Source organism: Durotheca rogersii (genome assembly GCF_024521655.1).
Source record: "Durotheca rogersii strain YMJ 92031201 chromosome Unknown GGS23scaffold_16, whole genome shotgun sequence".
NCBI classification, from domain to species: domain Eukaryota; kingdom Fungi; phylum Ascomycota; class Sordariomycetes; order Xylariales; family Xylariaceae; genus Durotheca; species Durotheca rogersii.
This window is the reverse complement of record NW_026251247.1, coordinates 175,975-193,733: the sequence shown is the minus strand read 5'-3', so window position 1 is coordinate 193,733 and position 17,759 is coordinate 175,975. Positions and strand designations below refer to the sequence as shown.

The following is a 17,759-nucleotide window of genomic DNA, read 5'->3' as shown; positions in this document are numbered from 1 at the left end:
CGCGAAATAGCGAACGGAGGGTGGTGACGGTGAACAACGCTGCCGGTAATGCCAAGGGCACGAGGTAGGTATAACTATGGGGCAACACGGAATAGGGCCAGTCAAGAGAAGAGGTCTCGATAATTACACAGTACATCTGTGAGGAATCTATACTGTATGCCACATACTCTTGCACATGTGAATACTCGTCGCGTAGCCCTAACATGTCTACCTTATCTACGCAGTATGCAAGGGCCGGCATGCATACCACACTCCTGACCCGACGTGAGCAATGCTTGCAGAGAGCCGCCATTGGTCTGGGGTTATCGAATGGGTATGGATATCCCCTCGGCCGTCCGTCCCGTCTCCTGCAACATACCTAACTTGTCCTCACGTGTGCCATATACCTATACATGCACTGCTACCATCCCTATCACCGTCATCGTCACCGAGGAGAGAATACAAACTACTTGTCGGCCAAACTGAATCGAAAATTCATCTAATAATGTCGTCCGCTCCTTGTACGTATGTCAACTATAGGTTGGGTGCCAAGTAGCAGGCACCTTAGGTATTCAACTAGCAATATAAAATCCGTGTGTTTTGTCGTATGCTATGCCCTAGAACTTAAATATAGTGGCTGGCTTAGCGACCAATGCGTTCCAATCTCATGTTTGTCACTTTGAGCTGGTCATCCAACGGTTCAGTCTGTATAATGGTTAGCCTAGGCCCGTTCTAAACAAATAGACAAAAAAAAAACTGGGAGATGTTACAAACCTTTGCGCCGATTCCGTCAATGAGGCGGTTGCCATGGTCAAGTTCCTCGCCTAGAGCCTTGGCGAGGCGGTTGAGCTTGAAAGTGCCGTTCTGAAGCTCGGCAAGGTTGCTCTCGATCTGGTCGTTGTCGTTCTCCAGATCTCTCGCGCCCTCCTCGTCCGAGTCGTCCTCGAGCGTGTACTTGTTCCTGTCGTTGCGGTTGGGCTTGGAGAAGGACGCAGGGGCATCTCCCCTGTTTAATTCGTTAAAGGTAGACTCCATGCGCATGCTCTGGGCAAACTTATCCCTCCGGGTTGCTTCGCGGATTTCACGGTCGGCCTGGTTCTGGGCTACGAACTTGGCCTCCTCTTCGGCAGTCCTCCGCTTTTCCGTGAATGGGTTCTTGACGTGGACGGCGAACATGCTCCGGTTGAGGGTCTTGAGCTTCTTGGTTTGGACGTCAGCGTGGCGCTGCTTCTCGATCGCGGTATCGAGGAGCTGATCGGTGTGGTGGAGACGTTCGTTCTGGGCGCCGAGTCGTGCGTAGCTCTGCATGCCGACATCCAAGCTTTGGTTCAACGCTCGCAGAGAGTTCTCGGTAGAGGCGACACTAGCCTTGGTAGTATCGCGGATCTCCTGCTTGATGTTCTTGTATTCCTCGTAGTCTTTGTCTTCTTGGGTAAGTTCACGCTGCTCTCCGTAACCTCCGTATTTGCTGGCACCCGAATCGGCACCCGAAGCTCCGTAAGCTCCACTGCCAGGGTTGGTCTGTCGCTGATTGAGCCGCTCCTGGGCGCCGGAGAAGAGAGCATCTCGATTGGCATCTGTATCGTTGCTGTCCGTTCGACCCAGCCCGCCGTAGCCGCCGACACGGCCAGCGGCCGAGGCTCCAGCACTACCATAGCTATTCGAGCTGCCGTATTTGCTGTTTCCGTATCCGGAGGACGTGCCGTATCTGTCGTTGGCATAGCCACCGGATGGTTGATTGTTCGAATACGGAGGTGGTGCGGTCGCGGAGGAAACATTGCTAGGGGTACGTGAAGGGGGAGCCCCGTATCCGCTTCGAGGGCCGGGTCCGCTGGGGAGGCCGACTGGTTGGTTCTGGAGGTTTGAACGGGCCTTTTGATAGGGTGTTACATTGGCGTACTTGTTGTTGTCGGTAGTGTACGGATCGTTCGCGGGTTGGGATTGAGCGTATGGGTTTTCCGACGACGGGCCGGAGCCCTTCTTGCCAAAGAGAGCCGATCGATTCGGATCATCATCCCCGTCGGTCTGTTTCTTGCCGAATCCGAATTTCTTCATCGTGGGAATCTGTGAATGTGTCCTCGACTCGCGAAGTGGCAGTTCCAGTGGTGTCAACGGAGCGGAAGGGGGTCGGCAAGAAGAACAGGGAAGCGGCTGAATGCGGAGGAATGAGAGGTGCAAGTCGGGATGGTTATAAAGATTGCTGGATAACGTGCTAGATTTATGGGAACCGAGGGCAGTGGGTGTCTTAGGTTGCGTTTCGAAAGGGAATGGGGAGGGGACTCTGGGCGAGTGGGTATTTGGGTGGTATTTGGTGGATGGGTCAATGGATGATGGATTGGAGAGGTATGGGGAATTGAAGGCGGGAAAGTCAGTCAAAGAGGGCAAGCTGGAGTAGTAGCAGAGGTATGTGGTAGGCGACTGCAACTGGCAAAGCAGGGCTACGGCTGTACTTTAACCGCAGAGTGCCCCCTGATCTGACCCAACGCCACTGTAATTCGTCACTCCCTGCGCCGCAGCGCTTTTTATAGTGGAGAGAATCGGGTACCTTGAAGGTACCTCTTTGTTTAGGTGCTGAGGCGGTCAGGTAGAAAAGGTACCGCCTCTGAGGTGGTCATCAGCGGTCAGCAGTGAATAGGGTATGTACCCACCTAAGGTTAGGTACCTAACCTCTTAAGTACGCGCAGGACCGATACTAAATTGGTACTTGGATGTGACTCTTATCAGGTCAGAGCTGGTGAGAAGCCGGAAGTACCTTTTTGTTGGAGGCGAGGTTCCAGGTCTAACGTTCTTATTTTTAGTGCATCTCCATGAACATCATAAGGTACCTAAGGTCTCTTACGTGCGCTCGGTCACACACTTTATACTGAGTAGGCCTCCGAGGCCATCTTTGTCGCCCTCACCACCCTCAACAATGGGCTTGATACGGCTCATACATATACATATACATACCCTTTACTAACTGGCTCATGTTAGTCTCCCAGGGGACAAGGCATCTATCTCTATGTATATTATCTCCGTTGCATGAAAATAGAGCATGCATTAAACTCCTCTAAGCTGTAACTCTTGACGTTTACAGGCCAGCTAGGAGGTGCCTTATGCACAATACTGAGAGGTACCTATGTACATCAAGCGCCAGCCCCCATAAGCCTTGAAAAAGAAACCTTACCTGACTCCTCGTATTTGGTCCAGCTTAGGTAATGTACATGTCAGAATGCCTGGGCTGCCAATCTGTCGCTCCTCCTCTTCTACCTACCCGGACCAACAACCTCCGCCAATATCGAAATCGTCCCTCTGCTCCATCCACCACTATAATACAGCTTAGCATTCGCAATGGATTCCTTCTTTTCACATTAGCATCGAGTTTACCGCAGCAGCCTATTGAATATTGTTTACGCTCGAGCTCTTCAGCTCCTATCGTTTCGAAGATGATCCCATTAATACAGCTATTCACCACACAGCGAGTAGTGAAGGGCTGTGCAATATATCCAATACGGACATTACCACCGGATGCCGGACAGATCCTAACCCTATGACTTCTGTGTTTTAATTTATCCAATTACCGAACCCTTTGGCAGCGATCACGCTGCTCGCGAACGACGGTCAACTACGTTTCTTCTTGAACTAGACCCTTGGCCTCGATAGTTCTGTACGGCCCGCTTCGTCGACTGAAAGCTAGCAATGGCTTCCATATTTACCTTCGACCACGATCCCCCGCGGGTGAATTCGCCCTGGCCGCCCACCCAGGACTCCAATGGGAAACCTCACGCTGGTCACTCTGTCATCGGAGGGGCCGCCGTCGAGTCTGAGCGGCTCTCCGACTCACAGCTAGAGAAACTCGAGGCAGAGCCTCAGGACGGCCCGGTCGAGTATAAATTGCACCTCCTCCTGCGTCCCCGGAGAGCCTACAGCAGAATGAGCACGGCGCAGGCAGCCTCAGGATCCCAACACCCAAGGCTCATGCAAGAAGCAAAGCCGCAAAGAAAGACCGGCCCGCCGCTCGCCTCTTCGAGCCAGACTAGGCAGAATCGCCTCCACCATCTAACGACTCAACTTCTTTGGAGATTGCAGCAGTCATCTCCGCACCATTCCACGGCGAGAAGAGATCTCGTTGTGCCGCGGTTACCCGAAGAAAACGCCGACCTTTCGGCTCTAGAACAGCCGGGGAAACTCCTTCCAGGGCTCGAGGAATCGAACGGGGCGCTGTACGAGATAGGCGTGGCCGATGACGGGACCTTTGTAGGCTTGACCAAGGGCGAGATGGACGAGAGTATGACGACGCTGAAAGTGATGGCTGCCAGCTTGGGTTGTAGGGTCGAGGTACAACGCATGAAAGCCGTCGGAAGCTGCGAGTGGACTGATAATGCTCCGGGATCAAGCGATCACGTCAACGTGGCGGATCTCTGGGTAGCGGAGGCGCTCGTCATGCCAGTAGTAAATGTGCGGAGAGACACGGACGGCCAGCAAGCAGCCAAGCTCGGTGATGCTCCCAGGAGAGACGCCTCGATCACCGAGCAGCTTCGGGTTTCGCTCATAGGACCAACGACATCGGGGAAAACGACGTTGCTAGGCACCCTTTCGAACGGTACGCTAGATAATGGGCGAGGAAGCAGTAGAATCAACCTGTTGAGACATCGACACGAAGTTGCATCTGGTCGAACCAGCTCCATCGCCCAGGAGCTCATCGGTTACGAAGGGAGGCGGATATACAATTACAACGCTGATAACATCAACGAATGGCCCGACATACATGATCGCGCAGAAAACGGCCGATTGGTCTTCTTATTAGACTCCGCCGGTCACCCCCGATATCAGCGAACGGCTCTCCGGGCACTCGTCGGATGGGCTCCTCATTGGACCCTGCTTTGCATTTCCGCGAATGACGACGGCATCTTGAGTTCTGGCGCCAAGGCGTTGCCCGGTGTAGATGGAGCCGCGGGGGTTGGGATAGCCTCGATGGATTTGGCGATGGCGTATCTGGATCTGTGCCTGAAACTGGCGATACCCCTGGCTATCATTATCACCAAGTCCGAGTTGGGGCAGCGTGCGCTGCTGAGGGAAAAGCTGAACGTAGTCCTCACCAAAGTCAAGGCTACGGGGAGAATACCGAAAATCATGCATTCTAACTCGCGCGACGGGGACAATCTCGCAGAAGTACCAGCCGATGACATACAAAAGGTCAGGGACGAAGTCGTCACTCCGATCACCGAATCGGGTGACCCGCTGTCTATCGTGCCAATCGTCCTCGTAAGCGCCGTCAAGGGCATGAGCATTGGGCTGACTCACGCTTTATTGCGAAGCTTGCCGATGCCGCCGCCGCCTACCGCGAGAGATTTCGTCCCGCTTGCGCTGAACCCAGAGCAGCCGGCCGCCCTCTTCCATATCGACGAGGTCTTCGAGATGCCGTTAAGCCGCGCGCAGGCCATCGGAGGCGGCGGGCCGAGCGAAAGCGCTCCGGTAGTTACCGGTTATCTACGGTTCGGAAGGCTCTCTATTGGCGATAGAGTTGTTTTGGGGCCGTTTCCTGGGGATGACGAAGACGCGAGAGCCCTCATGCCAAATGACCATCCCTCCCCAGGATACGGTCTATCCATCCCCCACCCCTCGTCTGCAGAATTTGCTCGACTCAGCTCCCGCCACGCCTTATCCGCGTCCAAGATCCACGGTGAGTGGCTTCAGGCGACGGTTGTGAATATTCGCGATTTGAGGCTTCCGGTTCAGACTATGGAGGCCGGACAGGCCGGTTCTATTCAGATCGTTTTCGATGAACCCACTGAGGAAGCGTCCGATAGTAACGCCGACAGTAGCGTCGCGCACGAGAAACCAAGGATATCGGACGCCAGACTTCGCAAGGGCCAGGTTCTTGCCGTGCCCAGCCAACACATAGCCGACACAGAGCTTTCCCTTCAGGCTGCTTCGAGCTTTGTAGCTTTGTTTGAAGCACCGGACGTCGAGTCACTCACTGTAGGTAGCATAGTAACAGCTTACGTAGGAATGGTGCGGGCAACGGTTCGGGTATTGCGAGTGACGGGGTCAAAGCCGGACCTCGATCCATGGAAAGTTCCGGCAGAGGATGGTATGTTCGGCATGGAAGATCACATCGAGCTCGAGCGCGTCACGCCGGAATCGAACCTAGGCGAGCATGCCGAGCGCCACGCAGAGCACCACGTATCGTTGGAACTCCTAGCGAACAGAGAATGGATCGAACTCGGATCTCGGGTCGTCCTGGTAGAAGGGGGTCCCAAAGATAAGTGGGGGCTTGAGGGTTACGTAGGTAAAGTAATCGAAATCGGGGAGTAAACGGAGACACATTGTACGTCATCGTATTTGTCGACACTTACTTTCTGGTTATCAAGGATAAATATAGATAGCAAGCAATCATGAGCGTCGTTCCCCATCGAACCCCTCATCATCTGGAAGCGAAATTCATCCGCCCACTCTTCCGGTCGGACCCGGAGAGAATGCTAAACGCCGGGTGATGCTCTCGAGGGTGTGATACGTGCGTGTGCACGTATGCGTACGCATTGACAGATTATGTCGTTTCTTCGTTTCCCATCCATTATCTCCCCCTTCCCCTCCCGTCACCTCCCCTTCCCTCGTCGGCCTCGCAGCGTCTCTGCTCAGGCTCTCACCAGGCCGTAGAACAAAGTCCAAGTAAGCACGTAGCCAGCGAGCCCGCTGAAGAGGCCGCCGGCCCAGAACTCGTATCGGGAGCGGAAGTAGCGGCTCGTGTCGAGGGGCGCGTGGCCGGCGGCGAGCGACTCGGGGGCGACGCGGATGGCGTAGAAGAGCAGGGTGGTGACGGCGGTGAGGGCGAGGTAGAAGAGGAAGCCGGCGTAGGACTCGAGCCCGAGGATGCCGGCGGCGGCGCCGAAGATGGAGGCCGTCAGCGTCTGCAGGTTGGATAGGGCCTGCGCGAGGGGGAGGATCGTGTTAGCGGGGAGCGTGCTCGTAACGCATCGGCGTATTAAGGGGTTATCGTGCGACGGCGACACGGCGCGGTGGGACGCGGCGTGGTGCGGTGCGATGGCCTCGGGCGGAGGAATCGGTTGGGGCAGTTCGGGAAGGGGGGGGGGGGGGGGGGGGTGCTAAGGAGAGGGACAGAGGAACGGACCTTGGTGTTGTGCATCACCGACTCGGGCACGATGGGCGATATCTGGAGCTCTCGCTCGGACGGCATGGCTGGTCGAGGGCGGCGGGCTGATCGAGCGTTGGCGATGTGCGCGTCCCTCTAGGGCGCTTTTGCTGTCCCTCGCTCGCGCTCTTCGCCGTCGGGGGTTTTGTCGCTGTCCGTGTAGCCCTGCCCGGCGGAATCAAGGGAGGCCAAGGCAGCAGTGGGGAGAAGGGAGGGGGGTGGAGGAGTGCGGAGGGCGTTCGGATTCGAATTCGCGTCGGACGGGTGTGTGCGTACGTGTGTGCTTCCACATGAAGCTATGTGGTCGATTCTAAGGTGTAGGTGTGTGTGTTAGGTAAGACGGGACAGCTAGTTACAGAGCTTTGCCCACGGAGGGTCGGAGGAATGGGGGGTGGCACAAGTCCAGCGGGTTGGCACGTACCTACCCTATAGCAGGCAGGCTTCAATTCCTGGGCGAGAACCTTTCGCCGGCTGTCGGCCCGCAACACCTCCTCTGCCAGCTGGCTGAGGAATGCGACGGGTACTGCAAAGTAGTACCTAATATCACCTATCCTATGCGCCTCCGTCGAGGTAAGGAGGTTATGCACGTCTACAGGCACGCCCCATGACGAAACGGGCTAGCAGGGCTGTGCAAGTGGGAGACGAACGCGAACCTGGGAACTTCGAGATGAATCGAAGCTGGTCCGCCCCTGGAGCCGGGACGAGAGCAGGACAGCCCGGACCGGGCAGCGCAGGGCCCCAAGCGAGAACCCAGGTACGGGGTCCTCGGACAAGGTCGGATATGGCTCTGTCTCGCACGATGATAAATCCCGAGCCGGTTATGCGTTCTATGAGTACGCACGCACATGCATACATAGGTAGGTAGGCAGCTTTTATATCTGCATATATATATACCTATATATTGTACTCTATAGATATATATACGCTATAAAAAGCATTCCTAACTAACTGAATGATCCCCGCGCATACCGGCCGGTAGGCATGTATGTACCTCGGGTAGGTGTTTCTGGTGGTAAACAGAGCAGAGGAGGTACCTCCTAACCTGGCTGGCCGAGCATGAACGTGGGAATGAGGTAGCCAATTGGTGGACATGAGTGTTTCCTCTCTGGTGATAGCGCGCTCCCGATACCACCATCATTGCACATCCAGATCGAGGAGAGCATGCCAATTTCGGACCTGGTGGAGGAGGTGGAGGCAGTTCGGCGCCCGCAACGCACATCATTTTACGCCGTGGTACCTGCTTATGTATGCATGCCTGTCCGTACGTACAGGGTACCTGCCTGCCTACCGGGTAATCGCCCTCCTCGGTATGCTATGGTATGTATTGTACATAATGCGCCTGGACGGAGTACATGCCTCGGGAAGGTAGGCAGATATAGGGATGCATGTACTACGTAGTGCATGTGTAGGTAGGGGGTTACTTCCAATATGCCCCTTGTCCATTGAACAAACTACCTACCTCTACCTACCTAGCTCTCCTCCGCCTACCTCTACCTCTCTCCTCGACCTCGCCCGCTCTTGTTGTCGTGGTAGTACGTTATTTGCGACATACCTTGCCATATTACTACATAGCACATATGTAGCAGCCCGTTATTCAACTTGCCTACCCGGCCTGGGCTAATCTCGTACCAGTCAAATGAACAAAAACCACTTGACCTTGGACAACTTTGACCTTCCAACGAATCCTTCTATAGTTCGTTCGTCTTTCATCCTTTCCTAAACCCTTCTCCACGTTCGTTAGCCTACCTATATTTCCTTCTTACTACTCGCTTACTTGCTTGCTTCCTTACTTCCTTCGTACATATAGCCATTTCTTTCAATATCTCTTTCTTGCCCGCCAAAGTCGGACTAACCCCCGTCTTCGCCCTCTACCTAATATCTCTTCCATTGAGACTTTGTCTCGTTCCTTAGCTGAATCGTCTCATTTTAATATTCGTCGTACCGCCTGTATGCGCACTGAGTAAATCATAAGTAATTCCGCGCCGGATGGGCGCCGGCCGTTGTGCTACACGTCAATTTCATGGAGACTCACGTAGATGAGGGCACGCCTTTGAGCAACTATCTCGAGGGTATGTCTGCCCCTTCAACCCATCACCCGACCACCCCGGCCTGTTCTGGGAGGAGAGCGTCCATCTCTGCCAGCACCATGTCCGAGACCCCCCCTCCCGCCCTAACCAGCGATGATATCACAGGTACGGGCGAGAAGGAGGAGCTACAATGGCAGGAATCCGATGACAGCAGGGACAACGACTGCTCGCCACCACCCAGCCCGACCCCAGAGTTCGCCCCCAGAGGCTTCGCCAAGGTCCGCAAGCGATTCAGGGAAAATATCCCGAAGCCTCTACGGATTGACGCCGACAACCTTCCCGCCCATCTGAACCGGATCCACAACCACGCCTCCCCCATGCTCGATATCCTACAGTTCTTGCTCGAGGCCGTCACCTCATCTATCGACCACGCCCGGACGATCGGCTTCCTCGAGCGCCTGCGCCTCGCCATCGTGCAGTCCCAGCTACTAGATAACCCCTTAGTTCTCGGGTACCAACAATCGGCAGACGCGGCCGCGCCCGAGCTGGTCATCGAGTCGGGCCTCCACGGATTCACCGCCTCTGGCGCCGTTGCCGCCGCTGTTTTCGGCTTCGGCGCCGCGTCCCTTGTCAGATATATCTCCCTTACCGGATTTGTGCCCACATGGAAACGGCTGCTGGTTTCCGTCGTGATATCGTCCCTCGCTTCTCTAATTGCTCGAGCATACGTCCGAAGACAGATCCTGAGAAACATACAAAAGCAAGGCCTAGCAGAGGCGTCAGCCTTCCTCTCAATCTCCCGAGAATACGACTGCGCGAACAGCGCTGCCCTCAACTTCATAATGGAGGTGGAATTGGTGGCCCGAGGATATCGACTGCAAGTCTTCTCTCCATACCGGACCTGGAGGCTACGACGTAACTTGGCTAACTAGTAATCAGGAGCACCCCTATTCCGCCTATCAGCCGGTTAGAGAACAACGGCCAAAATGTCAAGTGCCAGCAGCTTAGGGCTGCCCTTCGAACCAGCTTGACGGAGGTTATCTCCAAGTACTACCACACAGCCTTCACGGTCTGGGCGTTCGCAGAGCAGACCGAGCTTCTGCAACTGCAATCTCAATATCAATTTACCGTCGCCGATGTAGTAGAGCGGTTCGAGGTGTTTTCCAGGACCGACGCCCATGACGCCGAGAAGCTCCAACCCCTAAAAGATGCCGCTTTCCTTTTCCACGACATCCGGAAGATGTTCCTGAGCGGCTTATTAGCCCTCCACACTGTCGGCAACAGCTCCGACCGAGTCCGTTTCACGACGATACTCGAGTCCTTCCAAGAATTGAATGTGGTGACCAGACAAGCCTATGCCCGGGTGAGAGACATACTGGCTGATAATGACTGTAAGTGGGCCACGAATCGTTTCTCTCGAGTTGTTTTCTAAACAGCATGATTCTAGTTCAACTGCCAAAGACCCCGAGAAGCCCCGAGCCGCCCGGCCAGGACCGCTGGCGCCACCAAGTTCGGAGACTTAATTCGATGACTATGAACATCCGGAGTGTGCAGGCCAAATTGCATCTCCTCCGTGAGGAGTCGTCCAAGGCTTTGAACGAAGCCGACGACATTAGCAACATTAGCGACCTCGGGCCGTTATTCATGGCCCAGTACGAATCGATCGGACAAGATCTACGAGACCTGATGGAAGCGTGGCAGACCGGGAAATCGTCCCTGGCGTCCGGCATTGATAGGAACGAGAAGCGTCTTTCATCTGTGGGCTCCATGCTTATGTCCCCCGCAAGTACGCTGAGCGGACGAACGATTGCGGAAGAAGACGAGAACAGCCAGGACGAGCAGGAGCCGGGTGTCGCCGACGCGCTGAGGAAGCTCAACGGGGATTCGTCTCCGACAAGAGAACTAGTAATATCGATCGAGCCGGAAGTGTTCGAGGCCATCTCGCTACCGAAGCCCAGGAGCCTGCTCACGCGAGAGGAGAGGATCATCAGGATGAGGGAGGATCGCAAGTCCAAGGATATCGCCCGCGCAAAAGCTGAGGCCCACAGAGGCATGATGCGAGAATTGCAGGGCGTCCTGGACAGAAAACCTGGCCGCGGCCGAGTCTCTCTTTAAACCGTTTCCTTGACAGTGTATCATATAGACCAAAAGCAGTCACTGGGTTCCGGGCGTTGATAACGAGCAGGTAACGAATCGGTCACACGGCGTATTTGGGATAGACAGCGAGCCGGCCTGACCAACCTTTTTCACCACGGCGGGGTTTGGTGCTTTTATTTATCTAACCCTTTTTTTTCCTCCAAAACCTGGCGGCAGTGAAAGACAAAAAAACCTGATAGAGGGCTAGTCATCGACACGATCTTTTGCGTATAATGTTCCCCTTTTCCCTGTTTTATCCAACCCCCGTGTATATATGTACCAACGCCATCAGCCCCATATATACACACACTCACACAGCACACGCTCGTTTATCGCTCTCTACGGATACGCCTAATGTGGTCGCCTTTATAGAAAAAAAAAAACAATGTGACGCCTCAAGATGCGATGCCTTCTATCACGGAATGGCCAGGGTAGTGCCTGGGTAACGAACATTCCACGGCGATTTCTAGTGAAGCTATTCTGGCCAGATATAGGGGGTCACAGAGAGATATCTGCCTAAGTACCAGACCACGCGCTGCACATAGGCAGATGACGCTCCTATACGATTCTACGAAATGGCTGGTAATTATTTTATATATCTATATATCTATATCTATAGGTATCTACTATATAGAGTTAGGTAGGTATGTCATTCTACACAGCTGCTCTACCCGTAAGGGCATGTTGGCTTAGGGGGGGGGAAGAAAGTGCGGATACAATATCTACTACGTGTAGATGCACACATATTTGTAGGTATAGACGTATTCTTAGCTAAGGTAAAGGAGAGAAATAGGTACGTACCCGATTTTTAGACGCACCTGTCGAGCTAGGGCAAGTGGGGGGTTTTTTTTTCGCGGTCGGCAGTCAATTAAAGACGAGGAAAGACGCGTTGAGCGGAGTAGCGCGCTCCACGCGTGTCCATTACCCAATTCATCCCACCGATTTTTAGGCCTGCCACCAGCCAGCTCTTCCACCGCTTCCTGTCGTCGTCTTTCCGAATAGATTAAACCCGTACGCCCAACAACACTCCTCTTTACGCGAGATCCCAAGCTCCGTCTTTATAAGCTCAAGACCCCGACGCCTGTCTGCCACCACTATCTGCACACCGATCCTCCAGAAGCCTCGTTCCCTTCTCAGCAGTCACGATGTTGGAGGCTAGACTCGAGCAGGCACAGGTCCTCAAGAAGGTAAACCCGCGTGGCAATGCATTGCGTACGCCGATTATACTGACGGAATAGGTGGTGGATTCTATCAAAGATCTCGTGCAGGACTGCAACTTCGACTGCAATGACTCGGGCATCGCGCTGCAGGCTATGGACAACTCCCACGTGGCCCTGGTGTCGATGATGCTCAAGGCCGAGGCCTTCTCCCCCTACCGTTGCGACCGGAACATCGCGCTCGGAGTCAACCTCGTCTCCCTAACCAAGGTCCTACGTGCGGCACAGAACGAAGATATCCTCACCCTCAAGGCCGAAGACGCGCCCGACTCGCTGAACCTCGTGTTCGAGAGCAGCGAGAACGACCGCATCAGCGAGTACGACCTCAAGCTGATGGACATCGACCAAGAACATCTGGGCATCCCCGAGACCGAGTACGCGGCCACGGTCTCGATGCCTTCGGCCGAATTCCGGCGCATCTGCACTGATCTCATGGCCATGTCGGAATCTGGTAAGTTTTTTTTCTTTCTTTTTTGGTTTTCCTCGCTGCGGAAACAAGGGCCGTGACGCGTAACGGAATGCAGCTGACAAGTAACAAGTGACGATCGAGGCGAACAAGGACGGCGTCAAGTTCTCTTGCAATGGCGACATCGGCAACGGATCCGTCACGTTGCGAAGTCATCAGAACGTCGACAAGCCGGAGCAGAACATCGACATCGAGCTGACGGAGTCGACCTCTCTGACCTTCTCCCTCAAGTACCTGGTCAACTTCTGCAAAGCCCAGGCGCTGTCTACCAACGTCAAGATCTGCCTGTCCAACGAGGTGCCACTGCTGGTGGAGTACGGGCTGTCCGGCAGCAGTTATCTACGGTTCTATCTCGCGCCCAAGGTCGGTTCACCGCCCCACGCGCGGCATCCTTTCGACGTGGCTGCTAACACTATTCTCTGTTGCAGATCGGCGACGAGGAGTAAGAGAGCGGGTAATAGTACAGACGATAATAATAAAGAATCACCGAGATACCATAACGTCCGAACGAGAAAGCCACGGGCTATCGCGGCGCTTGCCTCGTCGAGCTGCTGGGAGGGGTATTATTATATCTACGGACGGATACGCCGCAGGAGGAGGAGGAAGGGATGGGAAACCATAAGATCGCCGCCACGGACCTATATTCATTGCATACTCTCGAGTGTCGGCGATTCTTTTGCGGAACTGCTTACTAGTTAGGTACTGCTCGAGCTTCGAGGAGACAACGGATTCCTTCAGAGGGTAGAATGATAGAAAGTGCCCCATGTCCCCGTGCCTCGAGTCTGCGTTGGCACCCTATCCTAGACCTCATGTCCTTGCGAACGACGCCTTACCGCAACGCTGCCGCGTCCGCAGGCAGGGCACACCTATCTAGCACGCACTCCAGGCACGAGGAGCCTCCCTTTGCAGGGGTAGGGGTAGCTTAGGAGGTAGGCAGCCTACCTAATCTATATGAGCTGTGGATGCGATGAATACGGGTAGAGAGGCAGGTAGGTAGGTGCCTGATCAGGTACCTAAGGTAAGTAGTAGGTAAGTGAAATACACCCATATAATACCTAACCTTCCATAGTGCGGTGCTATCCGAAAAGGTGGGGCTGACCCTAAAGCCAGGTACCTACCTGCGTATACGCGTAAGTAGGTAGAGCTATAGCGAGTACGCCTCGATAGACACCGCTGTAAAGGCGGTGGACGGGTGATGCGGACGTGGCAGGCATAGGAGCGAATAGAGAGAACAGGAGAGTCCAACAGAAGGGGAGGGCATCTCCACGCGCCCTTTAGTAAGAGATGGAGGTACCTAAGGTAGGTAGGCTATGATGTAGACTATGGGCATCCTTAGGCAGGTCTTACCTCAGGTAAGATTAGGAGGATTTAGTCAAGCATTTACCGGCCGGCATTCGGCGGGCGGCCGCTGCAACATTACTCAACAGGATTGATTCCCTCCACCCTGGCCGCTTATCCCCGCTGAGCAACCACCCGCCCTCTTCTTCCTCTCCCCGACCGACCTTCTCCCGTATGGCTTCGGAGCATATATTAAGCCTCGCTCCCCTCCCCAGACCATTGCGGCCGATATAGGCTGACTCTACTGGACTTACGGCTTATTCGATAGTTCGACGGCCCTGCTGGCATCTCCAAGTTACCCCTCCTAGTCCACCCTCACTTTGCCGCACCTACGTCCAGAAAGCCGCAGCCAAGTCGTCTACATGAGCGCTGAGCCCCCGGTTCCAGAGACAAACGTCCTGGCTATCGCCAGTCATGTAGGGCAACAGCCACACGCCCTCGAGACTACCCATCTAGCTATGCTCCTGCGCTAACTTCTCCCGCCTCCTCGGAAGGTCGTCTCAGGGTGAGAATATCCCCCCCTCCTCCGCCCTCGTCGCGTGCCTCACGAAATATCTACACCCGTCACTCGCGTGCCGTTGGACGACCGTCTCTGTTGACCCTCAAAACCCCCTCGCCTCGGAATAGGAACGTAGGGAACAAGATCGCCGTCTTCACGCTCCAGTCCATGGGTTGCGAGGTCGCCGCCCTGAACACGGTGTATTTTAGTACGTAAGCGCCCGTCCTCCCGATCCCCCGCGCACGTCGCGCGCGCTTACGTTTCGCGGCATCCGAGCCCGGAGGCTCCTCTGGTGTGCGTTTCTGACAGGCTCGTGATGAACGTGAAGGCAACCACACCGGCTACAAGCAATGGAAGGGCGCGCGGCTGTCGGCGCAGGAGATCACGGACCTGTGGGAGGGGCTCAAGCAGTCTCACCTCGACGACTTCGATGTGATGCTCACCGGCTATATTCCCGGCGCGGCCGCCGTCGACGCCGTGGGTAACATTGGCAAAGAGCTCCGGCGGAAGTGGGAGGCTCGGGGTCCCGGAGGGAGCTTCTTCTGGGTGCTCGACCCGGTCATGGGCGATAACGGTCGCCTGTACGTCGCGGAAGACGTCGTGCCTGCGTATAAGAGCCTCATCCACCATGCTGACCTCATACTTCCCAATCAGTTCGAGGCCGAGTAAGTTTTTTGTTCTTTTTTTTTTAAAAAAAAATCGCCATCCTATCCCCTGCCTTGACACGGTAAACGAGAGACGAATATTCCATCGATAGCTTCCCGCACCCTCTGTGATGATAATGTGGAGCAAGATCAGAACGGCAACAATGTTTTCTCCCTAACATGATGTAGACTACTATCGGGCGTGAAAATCTCCGATCCTGCCTCGCTCGAGAAGGCCATTCGAGTGCTCCACCAGATATATGGAGTCCCGCACGTCGTCATCACATCCGTATCTGTACCGCTCCTTGGCTCATTGCCAACGTCCGCCACCGCCACCTCGCCTCACTCACCCGCGCAGACGGTAGGCACGATGTCCGTCGTAGGCTCTAGCATGACGTCAGACCGGCGGCCCCGGCCCTTCAAGATCCTATTCCCCGTGTTCGACTGCTATTTCAGCGGCACGGGGGACATGTTCGCGGCGCTGATGGTGGTGCGCATGCGCGAGGCGGTGGTAGCGGCGGCGGAGGCGGCGGCGGCACAAGAACGAAACGAGGCCGGCAGCGGCAGTGGGAAGCTGGGCGAGACGCGGTCGTGGCTCAGCGCCGACGACGTCGACGCGCTGGACCTGCCGCTGGCGCAGGCAGCCGAGAAGGTGCTCGCCAGCATGCATGAGATCCTCGAGCGCACGTCGCAGGGCATGGAGGCGGAGCTCGCGCGACGGAAGCGGGAGCGGGAGCAGGCAACGGGGGCGGGAGCGGACGACAAGACACAGTTCCTGCTCCGGACGCGGGCCGCCGAGCTCAAGCTGTCGCGGCACCTGAGATGCCTCCGGGATCCGAAAGTAGAGTACAAGGCCCAGAAGTTATAGCGCGGGGCATCGGGTACATACCTACGTATAGAAATATAGAAGAATATATGGATAGACGACAACTGCCGTGGTGTAGGTAGGCATCCAGGGACGTGGCTCTTTTGAAGCTTACCCATCTGTGACGGAATCTAGGGGTTTGCCCAAGGTAGTAGTGAGTGGACAGAGCTGTCGCGCCGCGTATCTAGCGATGAAACAGACGATGCGTAGATGCACACGCTATTTACACCTTGCAGGTTCCTACTGCGTTCTCGACCTAGCGGTGCTGGGGCGAGATGGAACTCTCAACTTTTTCCCTGAGCTGGACTCTACCGAGATGCGGCACGGCGTGAAAAATCACTCTCCTAGGGTCCAGGTAAAGAAACACGGAATAGGGCAGGTAGACGCAGTTTATTCCCGTCCGCACCGATCCGTTCCGCTCCGATCCCGATCTGATGCGGTCCGATCTACCTAGTGCCTAACGACAGCCGTCTTCCGTCTCTACCACGTCCTAGCACCCCCCGCCATCAGACTTTTTGGCCCCTTTACCCCATTCCATTCCCCGTCCTTTCCCGTCCCCCGTCCTTTCCTTCTCCTCCTCCTTCTCCTTCTCCCGCTCTAGTTCGTGCCGGTGCTCCCGAAGCCGGCGGCGCCGCGGACGCTGGGGTCGAGCTGGGCGACCTCGAGGACGGCGGGGGAGCAGATGCGCTCGACGACGAGCTGGGCGACGCGGTCGCCCTCGGCGACGGCGAAGTCGGCGTCGCTGAGGTTGGCGAGCAGCACGCGCACGGGGCCGCGGTAGTCGGCGTCGACGACGCCGGCCAGCGTGTCGATGCCGTGCTTCGCCGCCAGGCCCGAGCGCGGCGCCACGCGCCCGTACGTGCCCGCCGGCACGGCCACCGCCACGTCCGTCTCCACCACCGCCCGCCCGCGCGCCGGCACCGTCGTCGCCGCCGCCGCGTACAGGTCGTACCCCGCCGCGTGCGCGGAGCCGCGCGTCGGCAGGCGCGCCCGCGGCGAGAGCTTCTGGACGAGCAGCGCCGGGGCCTCGGCGGCGGCGGCGGGAGGAGGAGGGCTGGCCATGGCGGGAGAGGAGGCCGGCGCCGTCTTGACGCGCTTCGCGGGCGGCGAGGTCGGCGGCGACCCGGCTTCGGTGCTCATGCCTAGCCGGCGTACAGGTCGCGGCGGTGCGAGGGTGCGGGGGCGCGGGCCGCTGCGAAGGGGTGGTGGTGCGGGTGCGGCGAGGTGGTGGGAAGCCGTAGTAGTAGAAGTAGCAGTAGCAGTAGCAGTAGTAGCAGCAGCAGTAGCAGTAGCAGTAGTAGCAGCAGCGGTAGTGACGCGGCTTAGAAGAGAGAGAGGGGAGAGGGAGAAGACGCTCTCGAGGGAGCGCGGGGGCCGGCGCGGAATTTTGACGGGTTTTCTAGCGAATTCTGGCGCGTGTGCGCGTGTGCGTGCGTGTGTGCGTTGGCGACGGGCG

The 17,759-nt window shown here is 56.2% G+C and overlaps 7 protein-coding genes across 7 annotated transcripts; 4 read left to right on the top strand and 3 right to left on the bottom strand.

Annotated features, from left to right (window-relative positions):
• Positions 1-456: 456 nt before the first annotated feature.
• GGS23DRAFT_129154 (uncharacterized protein) lies at positions 457-2,341 on the bottom strand. Its single transcript, XM_051511146.1, has 2 exons — positions 754-2,341; positions 457-684 (listed from the first exon to the last, which is right to left on the bottom strand). The coding sequence occupies exons 1-2, from the start codon at positions 2,032-2,034 to the stop codon at positions 622-624; spliced, it is 1,344 nt and encodes a 447-aa protein (XP_051370441.1). The 5' UTR covers positions 2,035-2,341; the 3' UTR covers positions 457-621.
• An 893-nt stretch (positions 2,342-3,234) lies between these two features.
• On the top strand, positions 3,235-6,436 carry GGS23DRAFT_129116 (uncharacterized protein). The gene has a single exon (XM_051511145.1). The coding sequence runs from the start codon at positions 3,658-3,660 to the stop codon at positions 6,274-6,276; it is 2,619 nt and encodes an 872-aa protein (XP_051370440.1). The 5' UTR covers positions 3,235-3,657; the 3' UTR covers positions 6,277-6,436.
• A 160-nt stretch (positions 6,437-6,596) lies between these two features.
• GGS23DRAFT_598139 (Rab5-interacting protein-domain-containing protein) lies at positions 6,597-7,156 on the bottom strand (the record flags this gene model as incomplete). Its single annotated transcript, XM_051518729.1, has 2 exons — positions 6,597-7,007; positions 7,091-7,156. The coding sequence occupies 2 exons, from the start codon at positions 7,154-7,156 to the stop codon at positions 6,597-6,599; spliced, it is 477 nt and encodes a 158-aa protein (XP_051370439.1).
• A 1,399-nt stretch (positions 7,157-8,555) lies between these two features.
• Positions 8,556-11,854, top strand: GGS23DRAFT_574671 (Mysoin-binding motif of peroxisomes-domain-containing protein). Its single transcript, XM_051516752.1, has 5 exons — positions 8,556-8,690; positions 8,744-9,180; positions 9,304-10,015; positions 10,078-10,529; positions 10,586-11,854. The coding sequence occupies exons 2-5, from the start codon at positions 9,132-9,134 to the stop codon at positions 11,251-11,253; spliced, it is 1,881 nt and encodes a 626-aa protein (XP_051370438.1). The 5' UTR covers positions 8,556-8,690; positions 8,744-9,131; the 3' UTR covers positions 11,254-11,854.
• A 565-nt stretch (positions 11,855-12,419) lies between these two features.
• GGS23DRAFT_606007 (proliferating cell nuclear antigen) lies at positions 12,420-13,403 on the top strand (the record flags this gene model as incomplete). The annotated part of the gene is made up of 4 exons (XM_051519852.1): positions 12,420-12,461; positions 12,513-12,942; positions 13,031-13,320; positions 13,386-13,403. 4 exons carry the CDS (start codon positions 12,420-12,422, stop codon positions 13,401-13,403), a joined length of 780 nt encoding a protein of 259 aa, XP_051370437.1.
• An 875-nt stretch (positions 13,404-14,278) lies between these two features.
• Positions 14,279-16,368, top strand: GGS23DRAFT_574650 (Ribokinase-like protein). The gene is made up of 5 exons (XM_051516751.1): positions 14,279-14,711; positions 14,790-14,800; positions 14,923-15,002; positions 15,123-15,459; positions 15,628-16,368. The coding sequence occupies exons 1-5, from the start codon at positions 14,658-14,660 to the stop codon at positions 16,304-16,306; spliced, it is 1,161 nt and encodes a 386-aa protein (XP_051370436.1). The 5' UTR covers positions 14,279-14,657; the 3' UTR covers positions 16,307-16,368.
• Positions 16,285-17,578, bottom strand: GGS23DRAFT_574642 (dUTPase-like protein). Its single transcript, XM_051516750.1, has one exon. The coding sequence runs from the start codon at positions 17,441-17,443 to the stop codon at positions 16,901-16,903; it is 543 nt and encodes a 180-aa protein (XP_051370435.1). The 5' UTR covers positions 17,444-17,578; the 3' UTR covers positions 16,285-16,900.
• Between the last annotated feature and the right edge of the window lie 181 nt (positions 17,579-17,759).

Coding starts and splice junctions, on each gene's coding strand:
- GGS23DRAFT_129154 (XM_051511146.1), bottom strand. CDS start 2,034: ATGAAGAAATTCGGATTCGGCAAGAAACAGACCGACGGGGATGATGAT. Junction 685..753: donor TTGACGGAATCGGCGCAAAG/GTTTGTAACATC, acceptor ACCATTATACAG/ACTGAACCGTTGGATGACCA.
- GGS23DRAFT_129116 (XM_051511145.1), top strand. CDS start 3,658: ATGGCTTCCATATTTACCTTCGACCACGATCCCCCGCGGGTGAATTCG.
- GGS23DRAFT_574671 (XM_051516752.1), top strand. CDS start 9,132: ATGGAGACTCACGTAGATGAGGGCACGCCTTTGAGCAACTATCTCGAG. Junction 9,181..9,303: donor TTTGAGCAACTATCTCGAGG/GTATGTCTGCCC, acceptor ATGATATCACAG/GTACGGGCGAGAAGGAGGAG. Junction 10,530..10,585: donor CATACTGGCTGATAATGACT/GTAAGTGGGCCA, acceptor GCATGATTCTAG/TTCAACTGCCAAAGACCCCG.
- GGS23DRAFT_574650 (XM_051516751.1), top strand. CDS start 14,658: ATGAGCGCTGAGCCCCCGGTTCCAGAGACAAACGTCCTGGCTATCGCC. Junction 15,003..15,122: donor CCTGAACACGGTGTATTTTA/GTACGTAAGCGC, acceptor ATGAACGTGAAG/GCAACCACACCGGCTACAAG. Junction 15,460..15,627: donor CCCAATCAGTTCGAGGCCGA/GTAAGTTTTTTG, acceptor AACATGATGTAG/ACTACTATCGGGCGTGAAAA.
- GGS23DRAFT_574642 (XM_051516750.1), bottom strand. CDS start 17,443: ATGAGCACCGAAGCCGGGTCGCCGCCGACCTCGCCGCCCGCGAAGCGC.